This window comes from Meleagris gallopavo, chromosome 4 (assembly GCF_905368555.1).
Source record: "Meleagris gallopavo chromosome 4, MGAL_WU_HG_1.1, whole genome shotgun sequence".
In the NCBI taxonomy this organism is placed as follows: domain Eukaryota; kingdom Metazoa; phylum Chordata; class Aves; order Galliformes; family Phasianidae; genus Meleagris; species Meleagris gallopavo.
The window spans coordinates 31485737-31501093 of NC_139407.1; the positions used below are offsets into that span (position 1 = coordinate 31485737).

General features: G+C 39.3%; 2 protein-coding genes across 3 annotated transcripts in view; one reads left to right on the plus strand and one right to left on the minus strand.

The window, feature by feature from the left end:
* The first annotated feature begins 564 nt into the window (after positions 1-564).
* Positions 565-9543, plus strand: STAP1 (signal transducing adaptor family member 1). Its single transcript, XM_003205689.5, has 8 exons — positions 565-933; positions 3266-3337; positions 4011-4124; positions 4803-4859; positions 6018-6190; positions 6807-6935; positions 7609-7678; positions 8593-9543. The coding sequence occupies exons 1-8, from the start codon at positions 811-813 to the stop codon at positions 8734-8736; spliced, it is 882 nt and encodes a 293-aa protein (XP_003205737.2). The 5' UTR covers positions 565-810; the 3' UTR covers positions 8737-9543.
* A 2013-nt stretch (positions 9544-11556) lies between these two features.
* UBA6 (ubiquitin like modifier activating enzyme 6) overlaps positions 11557-15357 on the minus strand; it is a 30803-nt gene continuing 27002 nt past the window's right edge. For both annotated transcript variants that reach the window (XM_085222720.1, XM_085222719.1), the window contains 3 exons: positions 15260-15347; positions 14815-14909; positions 11557-12495 (listed from right to left, as the gene is read on the minus strand). In XM_085222720.1, the coding sequence (XP_085078846.1) occupies positions 12360-12495; positions 14815-14909; positions 15260-15347 (319 nt within the window). In that variant the 3' untranslated portion in view covers positions 11557-12359. The remainder of the gene's footprint in view (positions 12496-14814; positions 14910-15259; positions 15348-15357) is intronic.

Here is a 15357-nt window from a genome sequence, read left to right on the forward strand (position 1 = left end):
AAGCAGGAAATGCCAAGTGCGGTCATCCCTATCCTTCCTAAATACTATAAGGGGAGGTCAGAAACAAATTGAAACATAAATGTTGCGGGAAAATAATGGAAATGTCACCCCTCAGTTCAGCAAGGCCAACATTTCACTCCTTTCCTTTCACTCCACCCTCTCCTTTCACTTTTTTTTTTTTTTTTTTTTAAGGCTTTGATTTATCACCTCTTTCAAACAGAAAAAAATATTTTTCCCACATGCAAGGTAAAGGTTGATTTATCCTGGGCAGCCATACACAACTGTAAGCTTAATACCAGTATTACTGTTGGCATACCATATCTTATAGAAATTCCAGTTCTGATATCTTCAACATTACAACATAATCACCAAGGAAATCTTTGAAAAGCCACTTAGAAACCAGTCTCTCTGCCTGCAGGGCTGGTCTGCCACCACCTCCAGCCGACACTGCTCACAGAAACGATGCAGTCTTGTGCCATTATGCTGTATCATCTGAATGCTTACCTTTGAGCAAACCAAGAAACACACTCCCAAAGGAAAAGATCCTTTCAATCCACTTGGTCTGGTTCCCCTGAGGATTATGCACTGAGCGAAACATCTGCTGACCTAAAAGCAAAGCACTGAGACTTCCTCTTTGAGGTGTTGCTTTTTCCCCCTCCCCTCACCAGGATGAGCTCTCTGGCTGAGGCTGACAAACAAGCACAGGAGTGAAAGGAGGAGGGCTTAAAATAAATATATTAAAAGCAAACAGGCAGAAGAAACCAACAACCAAACAGCAGAACTGATATCTAGAGGCTACTGAGGAGCAGCATGGAGCAGCTTGCAGAAGCCCCTCAGGCAGCACCCAGACGAATCTCCCAGGAGAGACAGAAGCTCACAGGTCTGCCCTTGTACTTCCAAGGTTACCTGTCAGTCCGGCGCTCAGAGTGCCAGGTAAGCTGCACCAGCCCACAAAGCTGACATTTTGGGGCATTTCCTCAGAAGATTAGTGCTAGGTGCTAATCCTCTGCTGATAGTGGTGGGAAATGCTTCTCAGTGCTGGCCGATGCAAATAGTTGTGCTAAAATAATATCTAGCTTAATTTGCGCTTTCATCTCATCTCTGTTCAAATTACTTGAGGAAACAAAAAAAAAATAAAGTAAAATAAGTCACACAAGGTAACCATCAGTATCTCCTAGATCCCACTATAATTTATTTACTGAATTATAATATTACAATGATCACGTACTTGCTGAAACATGGATTGCTTTTGACCAATTTCACAGCTACCACCACAGCGAAAAGCTAATGCAGTACTTTAGATACCAAGACAGCTTGGTTATATTGCTTCAATGTATGATCTGTTTTCTGGAGAAGAGTATCCATCTTCAGCACCACACCACCACGATATGTATTAGCTCTGCTGTGCCTCCTTTTTCTTGTTGCAATGAGCTGATGATTCCACACAGATGGACTACCTTCAAAGCATAATGGTGATTTGTTGAGCCAGGATAATTATTTACAACCCAAATTGGTAAATGCCCACATCCTTTTAATCAGTGCTACCATGCTCAGAGCATGGACTTAAGCTGATTGCCCTTTTTTAGCACTTGATAATGACAATCCCAACATTTAGGGACTATACCTACACTCACACCTCCATGGAAGCAGATGCACAAAGTAGAGAAAATTAGTTATGCACTGTGAAAAGGAGATGTAATCAAGAAACCGAAATAACACTCTGACTCACAAATACAGGAACAAGCTAGTAGCAGAGAAAACAGAAACTCCAAGAAACAAAAAGGAGACAATTGATAAGCCGTTCATTTTTCTGCAGCAATAAAAATTATTCAATGCCTTGCCTTAGCGTAGCATGGAAATACCCTCATGTTTAAATAAAACTCCTTGTTACAGTCCTTTATTTATATCCTTCTATGTAAAACCTCTTTGTCTCCTGAAAAATCCCTCCTTCTGAAATATGGTTAACTACCATAATGAAATAGCAAAAAGTAACAGGGCATAGCAATAATACAGACTAGTCTGTAGAGGAGACTCATGTGAGATGAGCAAGGTGTATTATCATTTATGAGAAACCAGACATCCAAGGAAAAAAAAAGTGTGAATAAATTTTTTGAATGTGTGAAACAATTGGAAATGTTCCTGGGCAACTGCTACTCCATCTCCATAGAGCACAAAGTCCATAAGGCGCAATCCAAAAGCTTGCCATGACATCCAGCCCCAGCACACAGCACTCACTGACTTCATTAACTTGCTTGGGACAGCTGATTTGATGAGGACATTTACACCTTTGCAGTACATTGCAGTGCTCAGAGGTTGGGGTCCAAAGGCGGAGTGCTGTAGAGAATCTTACATTAGTAGTGTGACAGAAAGGCTAGTTAGAGGTTGCAGGACAGGGAACAAGAATCTCCTGCAGAATGCTCCAGGAGAAATTTGTTTACTGTAATTCCTATGACTTAACAGATTTCACAAGTTATTCACAAAAGCTGAGAAAGAAATATCTCCAACTTTGTGCCAAAGAAAATCCCCAAACAACATCCCCAAATAAATAAACAAGCAACAAGTAAGGAAACTGAACACTAGAACAGCATTCAGAACTGTGTTACACTTTTGTGTTTCCAGTCCTCTAAGAGCTACTTTTCTTGGGGTACTGGTCACAAAAAAATTGAGAAAAATGCAGAAATCTTTCCCCTCACTTGAATATGAACATGTTTCGGAACCCGTAAGAAGAGTGAAACAATTATATTTACTTGGTCACGATGTTGACTTATGAATGGTACTGCACATAATTCAAAGACAAAGCAAGCAAAATATCACTTCATGTACAGGAAGCGTAGTTAGTAGGTCAGACTACTCACAAGCTCTGTGATCTTGTCCCCTATCTTGTCTTTACTTGTCCAGCAAGTAAACTGGTGAGATCAAAATTATGTACAAATAGACACTTTGAATATATTTTTCTTACCCCCTTTAAATTGATTAATATTAAAAATACTTAAATTCATTACAATTAAAGTTTTCTAGTTTGATGCCAGGATACTAGACAACAAAGCATAGAGCATATGCATCTTTCTACCTTGCAAAAAACTCGTAAACCTTTTTTTCATTTTGCATACGCTGCATAGAAAACAAATAACTATTCGTTCTTTAATGATCTTTAAAACACTGATTTAAAAGCACACAGTGACATTTTTTCATAGCAGTTCTTTCAGCACTTTTTGGAAATGAAAAAGATTGTCTTGATGAACTGACATTTCCTCCTCTGTAACAGGAATTTAGACTGTTTTGGACAGAACTGAGAGGAACCATGCTCTTCTTTTACGATGATAAGAAGGCACCAAAGGTGAGTAGCATGCTGTCTTTGTAACAGCAGATTGGATTACCTACTTCAGTTATTTTCATTAATCAGTCCTCATATACTCTAGACACCTCTCTGCACCCCTTCCTTCCTCACCCACATAGTCCAGGAACTCAACATAGTAACAGGAAGGCTGATTTTTTTTTATTTTTAAACTAGAGTGAAGCAAACAATAGTGTTAATCTGTTTCATCAAAGCAAAAAGGAAGATTTTTTTGTTACCTGAGCTAAAAATGTATCCCATGTTGCTCCATAAATTATTGCACACTCCTTCCTCAGTTGTGCACAAGGATAAAAACTGTATCTTGATGTGTAGAATGACCTTCCTCTGCGCAGCAGAGAAAAATGTTCTTGGTATAACCATTGGAGGATTGTGGCTACGGGTTTTGCTGAAGTGAGAAAGCAAGTATTTGGGGAGGTCTCTTGTCTTTAATGTGCAATTAAGAAGAAAGGAAAAAAATCCAGAAAGCATGTTGTGGATGGTAAGTTTCTCTAAGCAGAAACAAAGGACTTTGAAATGTCTCTCAATGAAACTTTACCCAACATCTGCCAAAAAAATAAAGTTTCCCAGTATTTTCTTCTAAACAAATTTGTTTGAAGAACAGCTACGTTTTGGTGAATTTTTCAACTTGTGCCATTCCTTTTCTTTGTTTCCTTAGTACTCACACAAACTAGATCTATCAGCTTTGACCTCAGTAACCAATATTTATCCAAATGAAAACGACTCTGCACAGTTCATCCTGATGTTGTTGAATGAAAAATTGGAAGTGAAGGTAAAAAGAGAAAACCTGTCATTTGTAACCCCTTGGTGCTCTACCTTGTCACCTTTAGATATTCAGAGCTCCAGATGGGAGTAGAGCTTTCTTCTTGACAGCCTGCAGCCAAGCACAAAAGGGCAGTCAAGGAAGGAGGCAGCACTAAGGAACCTAACACCAGGGAAAATCCTCCTTCAGGCATTAGACAGTTTTCTCTGGAGCATCTGGGAACCTAAAGTGAGCAAAGAATTGAACAAGAAAATATGCAAGAAAAAAAAGCAGAAAGTACCCCACTGACAGACTCAGGTCACCTGTAATATAAAAAGGGCAATAATATATCTGACCAGCGCCTTACCCCCATTCAAAAGCTTAGAGACTGTAGATCTCAGGGACTACCTGCAAGGCTTTACAACTAAGACTCACCTATCTCCTTAGCTTGGCCTTCCTATTGGATCAATACAACCCACTCCATTTACTCCAAAAATCCCATGAGTTTTCGTCTTCCCACCTCCATCCTCTCTCAGTAATTGAATGTGGAGTAGTGGAAGTTCAGAGGGTGTGATTTAGTTTGACAGGAGGCTTATTTGCAGGCAAGGCATTCTAAATGTGTGAAAGTTATCTCAGCTTTTTCATGAAAATACTATTTGTTTTTCTTTTTGCTGTAGTCATTCTTACATTCAATTTCTGTTCTCTTAGGCTGATAACTGTGAATCTGGGAAAGAATGGAAGGGTTTTATTCTCACCGTAACAAAGGTAGGGAACAGTTTTGTATCTCACTCAATACTGAAAGCACGTATGAGGGCTTTTTTGTCTTCATATATGCAACAAGTTGGCTTAAAGCCTTATTTCCAATGTGCTTGCACAAACAAACATGCCCACCCTTCCCTGCAAAGACAGCAAAATTCAGGCTTGTTTCACCTCAGCTCATCTGCCATGGTATCCAAACAGCTCCCAGTCCATTATTAGCAAGGAGAAACATCCGCACAAGTCCACCTCCTTGCATCTGTGAGAAAAGGAGCCTGTGCTGAGAGAAACAGAATCTATAAATACTTAACAAGGGATGAAGAAATAAACAAAGAAATGACTAAACTGCACATCTGAGAGAACCCACTGAGACCTACCTTATACTCTACCAGGAAAAACAACGAGAGTCTTCATTTCCTATCAGCATCCAGCTGGCACTTAGGAAGAGATGGAATCAGTGTTTCCCTATTCTGAACAGCTAGCACTGTCCTTCCTTTGGGGCACCTTTTACTAGTCTAGCAGTCAAAACCTGCAGCAGTTTTTGTCAGCTGAAATAGTTTAAAAATGGAAAGAAGGAACTTAGATTATTCTAGCTGTGGCTTTATTTCCCCTCAGTCTCTTTAGACTGCTGAACTACTTTTCTCCCCTTTCTCACTGCTTGAGAGTCCAGGGTGTCATCTCCATGTTTTTAAAATGATCATCAGTAATTACTGTGAAATAACTGTATTATAATCATCCCATCCTTAAATGGGCTTCAAAAATAGCAAGACTTTCTCTAATAATGTTTAGGAGAAAAGTTTGTTCACAGGTGAGTTTACATTGGTGTAACGGAATCACTTAAAAAGCTGAGGTTAAGTGAAACAGGTTAAATTTCACAGTGCAGCAACTGCAAAATATACTTGTTCCCACTTTTGTTAATGGGTATCTCTAGTAAATGAGGGTACAGATGTGTATGTATTCTGCTATTCTAACAAAAATAGATGTGCAGCATCTTACTCAAAACATAAGTATACACAAGCCTTCCAAATAACCGTATCTGCTTTAACCAAGCAGGTAAGAAAGACTACCACATGGCAGCTGCACTCTGGAGATTGCTGTTTTGCACACAGAAAACAGTTGCTCACATTTGTCCAGTCTTTAATTTTTAATTATGCTGTTCATTTTCAGTTGTCAGTTCCACTGGATGAGTCGTTATCACCTGGACAACTTACAAAAATACATGAAGTGCTAGATAAAGAAAAGAAAAGAAGGATTATGCTTAATGACTGTTCCAGCACATCCCAGAATAAGGAAAGCCTTCCCAACAAGGACAACAGTAGCACAGCGACTGCTATGCCAGCGTAAGTTCTGACTGAAATATACAAACCTCAGTCCAACTAGAGAGCCTTCCTTTCTTCTTTCCAACTATTGTTTTCATAAACAGGTTCAAAATTCAACTAATGTGCAAAGGTTTAAAATATTCGATGAACAAAATTTACCTTAAGACCTTTACAGAGATTTCATAACAGAAATTTTACTTCTACAGCTTTTCTACAATGCCTTTTGTTTTGAAAAGGCTGCATGTAGAATACTGCTACACTTGATAAACCTTTTAGAAAGCCACATGCTGGACTGGTTGTATCTGCCCTTCTGAGAACATACTGATTACCGTTGAGAAATTCAAGGTAGATCCAGGTTGGTCTTCACACTCTTTGCAAGGGCCCAGAAAGCATCTCTCTAAACCGAAGTGCCACTTTCTCATTGAGAAGGGTGAAGCACTGCTCTCCTGTAATAGCATTAATCACCAAAAATCCCCCAGGTGTCATGCCCCTTGGCAGCCATGGCTAGTTACCTTGGATAAGCCTGGCACTGCATTAACCTGGTAGACAACATTTCTGTGCACAGCTGAGAATAACGTAGCCTTGCTACTGCTGTGTAACTTGCATCCATGCTATTTCTCCTCTCCCTTCTATGCAGGTGCTTCTATGCAGTATCTCGGAAAGAAGCAATAAAGATGTTAGAAAATAACCCATTGTGTGGGAATTTGATCCTGCGTCCTGGCAGTGACAGCAAGAACTACGCAATCACTGTCCGACATGTGCTGCAGTAGGTTGCTTCCGTAACGCGTTACCCCATTCTTAAGTAGTATGCACTGTATTGAAAGCTGAACTTTTAATACCCACTAAATATGTGTGAAGCATGTGCCTCTCCTTCGGACTACTTTGAGAAAAGTGTGTGAGCAAGGATGGGCCTGAGACCAATCTATTAATCCTCTGCTCCTCCAAAGTCAGCGTGATTAAAAAAAGAAGCACTAAAGATCAGCCACCAAAAGTCTATTTCCTTAGGAGAACAGTCTTCCCACCTGCTGCCTAACCTTGAAATGCTGCTCAATTCAAGAAATCTTCATGGAGAATAAAAATGAACAGGCCATATCTCTTTCTAAAATGAGCAAAAGAAAACGAGAGACAAATATTTTCTAACAGTAACTTGATCTAAAATCACCTTATTTTACCTGGATTGCCACATTCCAGGTTTGCAGAGCTTCAGAACAAGTCTTCTGAAACACCAGGAATGACTTTTGCAAATCCCAGTGTTCCCAGATTCCTCTCCTAGGAGAGCAAAAGCCTCACTCTGCCCCACACGCACTTCAGTAAGCTCTGGGGATATTGCAAAGCACACATCCACTGCTCCTGCAGAAGAATTCATAATGACAACAATGGTACATCATAAGGTGTTTCATTTCTAGCAGCCTGTTGACTTACATTTCATTTCCTTTCAGTGCTCCATGCATAAAGCACTACAGAGTGACATCCAGAGAAAGAAGTTACGTTATTGAATTGGAAAGACAGGTAAATGAACTATTTCCTTGCAGGAGATTCTTAAGCAGGTGTAAAAATTGTTTCTTCACAGAACGTTAAAAAAGCTACAGTCAACTCCTAGCTATAATTTGAAAAAAAAAAATAAAGTATATAGATATTTTGCCTCTCGTTAATGTAACTAACCTAATCATTAATAATAAGAACTAGGATAGTAGGAAAAAATAACAACACCCACGTTACACCTCTTCCTCCTACCAAAAATAAAACCAAACTACCACCACCCACAAAACAAGATTGCTTCACATTTTCTCAACTCAGTCTTCAGTATTAAGTCTAAAAAACTGAGCTCTCATGGCAGCTAGAGGAAGTTCAAAATGCAAGGATCCAGAAAGCATCACACTGAATCGAAGTGCCACTTTCTCTCTGAGAAGGGCAAAGCACGGCTTTCCTGCAATGGCTGACTTCTTGAAACTTTTTGAAAGATGAAGTAACTTAGTTGAGTTGTAGTCAAGGGTGCCTGGACCCCATTGTGTGGCTTATGAAAGTGTTTTTTCCCCTATCACTTTCCCTGAGACTTTGTTTTGCCAATGTCCTCAGAAACATCCTAATGTTTTGAAAAAGCATCTGCAATTAAACTACCTGCTGAAACACCATCAGCCATCACTGAAGAGCACAAGGGCACACAGACCTAAACCTCTTTTTTTTCTCATTTGATGGAAAGAGTTGGGCATTCAAAGCTCAAGTTGTTACCATTGGTTGTGGAGAGCTGTCCTAGACCTCACAGCATCTAAAAATACTAGATGTAAATCCAGTGTTACTTGTTTGAAAAACACTGCTAGGCACCTCAGGCTGCCAGCATGTTTTCAAAAATGCATTCTCACTGAAACACATGCAGTATGTTTTGATTGGTGGTGTTTATTTTGTTGTTATTGTTTGTGAAACAGGTGACAGTCAAAAGCCTTCAGGATGTCATCAATTACTTTGTGATCCAAACCCATGGGAACCTGAAGCCTTTCATCATGCAGACATGCAACGAGGCTCTGCAAATGGACCAGAGTTCTGAAAGCAAAACACAAGAAAAGTCCTGATGAAATACAGAGGTACAAAAAGGAGCCACTATCCATCCTCTGGGAAACTAAAGATTCAGCCTTCAAAACAAGTACCCAAAGTGGTCAACAGCAGGACCAAAATTTAGTATTTTAAGCCTCTAAAGCATACCATGCACTGTATCTGACTTTTGCCATGCAAGATGATCCACTTACTTAGAAGACAGTTTTGCTGGTGTGGTTATCACTGCTGTAACTCATGACAAGTTTAAAACTGAGCCTAAATAAGAATTCCACACAATGGATAAACACCTGCTCTAGCTATTTCAGACGACGCATTTATTAAAATAAACCTCCAAAAGCTATCTGGTCAAAACAAATCACCCTTTAGATGGACGTTCAGGTTGCTGTCCTGTACTGAAGCAAAGCCTATTTTCTGTAATTATAGAACATATGATAATTAGCAGGGATGGACAGACCTTTCAGGTACAATTAAGTCTGTTGTATTTGGTTGAAATACAGTTCTTTTCTTCAAATGACTACTATACAGGCAAAACATTTCTAAAGACAGAAGGAAAGACTATGAATGCCAATTTACCCAAGACCCTTGCTTCTATTTGATACAACTTAGATTTATATACAAACCCTGTATTATTTCAAGATGTGAGATTGTGACATGGTGTCACAGGTGCCTCTGTATTTGCTAGAACTGTAGCATGTTCACAAATTCACTGCATGTATTTGGAAAAGGGAGAATGAAAACACGCTCTTTACGGGGAAAGCCAGTGCTCTTTATTATGGGAAAACCAGTGTAAAAGGCATTTGCATGAGAAAGATCTTTAATGCTAATATAAAATTTAATCTTTGTAAATCAACTGCTCTTGCAAAGAATAATACTTCGAAGGATTGCTCAATGTACTTGAGCACAAAGGTAGCTACTTCCTCATTGTTACAGGGAGATGCCTTGTTCCAGCTGCTGCATAAGAACACAGCATTAGTCCTAGACACTCACAGGCCTTCACTACAAAGACAAAAAGCAGTTCTGAGATCCAGGTGGTGTAACGCATCTCTGCACTGGCAGCACTAAACCAGTACTGACAACAGTGCAGATCTGGAAAGAACAACTCCTCCCACCCCACAGCTCACTTGCCCAGTTTGAGTGAGCACACTGAACACTTGCTGGAAATACTGGCAGAAAGCAGTACTTGATTGAGAAATGGACTGCATCAAACAAATCCTCACTGAATCAGCTAACTTCACGTGAGTGAATGCATTTACATGAGAGCTATCAGCTATTCAGAAAGCTATTCATTTCAAAACGTGAGAAAAAGTTTTAAGAGCCAGCTGACATGCACACTTTTATATGAAGTTCTCTCAGGTAATACCTTGTTAAGAAGTTACCTGAGTTAACTTACTTTCAGAAGATTTTAAAGGTCTGCTAGAAGTATCTGGAGATGTGCTTTTTCAGTTTTTCTATCTCAAACTGAGAACCCATCTGTAGAATGGACACATCCTACATATACTCAATAAGAGCAGTATCTGTCAGTTCTGCTACAGCCTACACGTGAAATTTTTAGCAAGTGTCTCACAAAGCTGTATGCACTGTCATCTCCAAGAGTCATTCTGTTAACTTTATCTGAGGACCTTCAGGTGGCCTTCAAGCAAAGTAGTGATACAGTAGCAATACTATTTTGCTTTGCTGCATACCTCAAAAGCAGGAGTATGTCAAACACCACACCAGTGCACCAGAGTGTGTACCAACTCAGAAATTCATTTTTTTTCCCCAGCTCATAGTTGTGAGAGGTGACAGTGCTTTTCTTTTAACCTGACCATTTCAGTAAGTGATCCTCAGTAATAATCAGCAATTTTAGTTTAGGCTCTAATATTGTCACAGGCAAACATATTGCAGTTGTTATTTAAAGTGGAAACTTACTGTCCGCTTGTGCCTTCTTTGTGCTCCAAATGCAGTAATCTTTTGTCCTGTTTCAAAAAAAATCTAAGTTTTTTTATTTAAAGAAATAGGCTACTTTAAAACGCACTATTGTTGATCTAGAAAATGAGATCTATAAACTCTAATGACTGTAAAACTATATATACCTTCACAAACATATTTCACATGGAAGACTAAATCCCAACTAATTGTGTTGATTCCAGATACTCAGTTCCACATATCTTGTTCAAGCAACCAGCCTAATATCCATTGTTTCTGGCTACAACTGTCTGCAAAAGGAAAAACAGGTAGAATTCCCAAGCAATAATGTTCATTAAATGTGAAAATATCCCTAAATCTTAATAAGAGATGCTCAAGGATAAATGGTTAAGTAGTCAACACCCTTTTGCAACACCTGGAGGATTCCAAGATGAGCATTCTCCATCTCTAAAGCTTAAAAACATCGCAAGGTTTTCCAGTTTGTAGGATCTGTTTTTATCCTAGCCCCACTTCACACTCACAACTGAGAAATAATAATAAAAAAGCCACCCTCAACCCCACCCAAACTATCAGCTTCATTATCTCATGTTTGAAAGATAATGTGTTGTTACAGGTGCTTCTGTAATGCACCTCTACCTCACTGCAATGTAAAATTAGTTTCTAATTATTTAAGCATATTCTTTATACTGAGATATCCTAGTAACAAACTGAGATGATGCTAATTCAGTGCACTGCAACTCAGACTCACACTGTGGACAGGTGTACAGCATAACCATTCACTATAAGGAAATGGTACCAGAAGGAGCAACCAAGGAAACAGCATTTGCTGTGACAATCATCCAGGGCTGTTTGCCTTTACCTACTTTCAAAGTAATTTCTTGCCTCAGTACTCTTAATTAGGTAAGGGCAGAAAGGCTCAACCACACCGACTATTTTCTCTTTCTTGAAGACAAAGTTTTATTGTCCGAAGTGTTAACTCAGCTCTCCGATAGGGTTCTACTTTCCCCATATTGCAGTTTTCCCCGAGGAACAGTCTTAGTGCAGATAATGAACAACTCCAGCTGTCTTGACTTCAGGGAAGCTATGACAATTTACACCTATTCAAGACCTGCCTTCCTACGTTTCCATGCGGAGACTGACAGAGTAGCCACTGACATGCGGCATCACTTACAGTTCAGAAGAGAGCACCACCAACAAAACAGAAAAATGCATTTGCTTTTAAGTGGATGTTTAAACATTTGAATGGATTATCTCTCATGTGGATGCCAAGACTGAATTCTCATTTGAGAACGAAGTAACACGTGAAATGGATTTGACATGTTCTTAGAACACCAGGAGTATCTTAAGAGAGCCGTTTCCTCAGTTTTTGCACTCTTCTCTGAGCAGTGCTCAATTTATGCACAAGAACAATTCATTAGGTTCACCACTCCTCTTGCTTTCTTCAGCTCCCCACTAATGAATATAGATCTTGTCTTTAAGGTAAGGACTGTACTGGACATTCCATCTTGTAGGGTGACCAATCCTCCTTAGAGCAAACTAGCTTGGAGATAATGGGAACAGATGAAACAAATCCAGTTTGTCTTCAGCGCAAAGCCACTGACTTCCATCATTTGTTTTAATTAAGGCTTCACAAAAAAAAAAAAAAAAAAAAAGGATAGTACCACCTTCAATAGCTGAAAATTAGCACACTCCTTTCAAAACAAATGGTCCTGGAGTGACTTCTGTATCTCTACCATTAATTGTCTTCCTGAACAAAGTAGTATCTCACTGGTGGCCCTGGCAAGTCTTCATCTCCATCAGTCTCTGGAGCAAATGATACTGTCAAGTCCACATACTTTTTGTCAGCTGATGGCTTCACAAGCTTTTGCATCCTACAAGGAAATGAATAACAGTTTAAGATAAAAGAAGGAATTGCAGTGTGAATTCAGAGCCAAATAAGGACTAATTTCATTACCAGAAACCACAATAACGGAGCATGCCTTCTTTTAATGTCGACACAAAAGCTGTTCCTCCCTTTCAGCTACAGCAAATAGCATTCTATTACTTCTGACAAACTTTTCAGCCTGCTAGTGAGCTCACTAACATTGCTCACTTTGTTAGTGCTCAGTACAAACAACAACAGAAGACGGGCAGTTTCAGATGGGATTCCTCACCCACATGATTTCTCATTGACACCCTACTGAGATACAAGACAAAATTAGTTTTCTGTGCAGAATTCTGGTTGGGAAATAGGATCAAACTCTTGGTCCATCCACAATGGCGGCTTTTAGCACTTTATTAGGGAGACCCACTCCAATGCAAATATCAGATTTGCAGTTCTCATGGAAAGTGATTCTGCTGAAATTAAGACTTTCCAAGTCCTTGAATTCTGAAGCTGAATAGCTAGGAGGGAGGAAAAGAATCTTCTTTAATGACCACAAAGTGAGGTCATTAAAAGGTAAGCATGAGATGTTTCAGCGCTGCTTCCCTCTTAGCTCTCTATAGTCTTATTACTGTAACAGAAGCCTCAAAAGATACTGCTAGTACTGTGAAGTTGCACAATAAATACTTCAATCTCACTTTCGTTACCTATCTTTAGATGTCTCAGAACTACTTTCTCGCTACCTTGGAACACTAATTCACAAGGCCAGCTTAAATGGCAGCAGGCTTGAAGAACACATTCATTTTGATTACTTGTAGGACACAAGCGAAGCATTCACTTCTTGCTATAGTTTAGGACGCAGGACAGAAAGCTGCTATCCCTGAAGTACTTGTTCTTTTGCAAGAACACAGTCAGCCTCTTTTCAGCATGAGGAAATTTCAAGTTACAGAGCAAGGTGATAACTACGTCCCTAAAACCTGTTTCTGAGGCGTATGCTACCAGTGGAAGCTGAAATTCCGAAATGAGATGGTCTAGCAATGCTTCCTGTCATATTAGAGAATCAGAGGATCATTTTTGTTGAAAGGGACCTTTAAAGACCTTCTAAGCCAATCCACTCCTCACATGGCAAGGACATATTTCACTAGATCAAGTTGCTCTAAGCGCCACCCAAACTGACCTCAAATTTATGTCAAGGGATAAGCCACCCAGAAAGAAAGATATTAAGCATCTCAAAAACAACAACAACAAAAAAACAACAACACACAAACAAGACCAGAGTTTGCTGTATACATCTTGCAATGCTTTTGGGACTGTTTGTAACAGCATCCCAAAAGAGCTGTAACTACACAGAAAGCTTGAATAATGTCTGGGGGTTAACAGAAATTCTTAATATTCTTACAAAAGGCGGCTTCAAACCATGTCTTTGACTTTACACTCCAGTCAATCAAAATTACAGCCAGATAGGAAGGAATATAAACAATTTATTCTGAGGTAGGCTGTATGCCAGGCACCCTCAAGGTAGCATCAACTTCGGACTCTTCGCCCCTTCGAAGTCATCCCTTTGCTCACATGTATAGTACTTTCTCTCAAGTAGATGACTAGCAGACAACTAATCAATGCAACTATTTACTGCACCAATGTCTGTGAGCACTAACCAGCATACACTCCAGAAGAGCTATGATGGACAAATTCTGAGCTAGCAAAGTTCAATCAACATATAAGGCGTGTTGGGTCACATCTAGCTACCTTTTTGCAAAGGTCTATCAATAAAAAAAAATAATGCTCTGCCCTCATACCTTCCAGCTCGATGTGTTCTGATAGGGAATCACTGCAAAGCCTTGCAAACTTTTCAGTTTTAAAAGGGCCGAAGTGAGCTACAACCTGAAGGAGTTACCACAAACTTTAACAGACTACCATAAATCTCAATCTGCAACCAACACATCCATTCCAGAATGTCTTCTCCTGCTTTTTGAACTAAGTTGATAAGAATCACCATGAATCCTAAGCCTGATTAAAAAGGATCAGTTTGTCTTGTTCTGTTAAAACAAAAACATACTATTTCCTCCCAAAATTGTCAGACTTCTTTGGTTTCTCATGCTATCGTCCATCAGTTAGAGCAGCATTTTGCAGATCTCCTGTCCTCAACACAAGTTAATTTACCTTCTCCTCCAGCCCCCAAAGTAATTCCCCACTTTCAATTCCCAAATATAAATGACTAGCAAATGCTTGGGGAGAAAACTATTGTCAGACCCACAATCTTGTGTTATACCAGTCAATATGATTTGTAGGTGCACTCACATATCTAGATCCACTTTCCAGTTATACTTACGTCAGCTTTAATCTTTTAATGTGACCTGGCATCACAGGAACATACAGCATTTTGACTCCCTGTACAACCATAGTTGGTTCAATTCCATATTTCTCCTGGAATTCACAAAACACATTAAAGGACTGCGATGACTGCAAAGACCAGCAGATACAACTGATGTTCATACTACATCTAATTACAGAAAACTATAGATTTCAGGCAGAAAATATGCTAATGCATGGACATTGATGTGTTATTAACATTCAACTGAATGAGTGGATTAACAAATAACTTGAAAATAGATTGGGATGTATTTTACTTAGACTCAACCTCCCATTAACATCAATTTTTTTCTAGAATTATTCTGGTTTAAATAACAATTTGACAAATGCAAAAAAGCAATAACCCCAAACAAGACGACTCTATCTTCTCATCTTGCATTAACCCAGTGCAATAGGTATCTTACTCTGACAGCATTTATGAAGTCCAACAGTGTAAAATCCTCCTTTCCATAAATTGTCCACCTGTCCCAGATGGTAAATGATATCCCATTTCTGTTTTAAA

Excerpts from the sequence above, each read along its gene's own strand:
- STAP1 (XM_003205689.5), top strand. The coding sequence starts at position 811 with ATGGAGCAGCTTGCAGAAGCCCCTCAGGCAGCACCCAGACGAATCTCC. Across the intron at positions 4,125-4,802 it reads ATGAAAAATTGGAAGTGAAG|GCTGATAACTGTGAATCTGG; the intron begins GTAAAAAGAGAA and ends CTGTTCTCTTAG. Across the intron at positions 6,191-6,806 it reads ACAGCGACTGCTATGCCAGC|GTGCTTCTATGCAGTATCTC; the intron begins GTAAGTTCTGAC and ends CCTTCTATGCAG.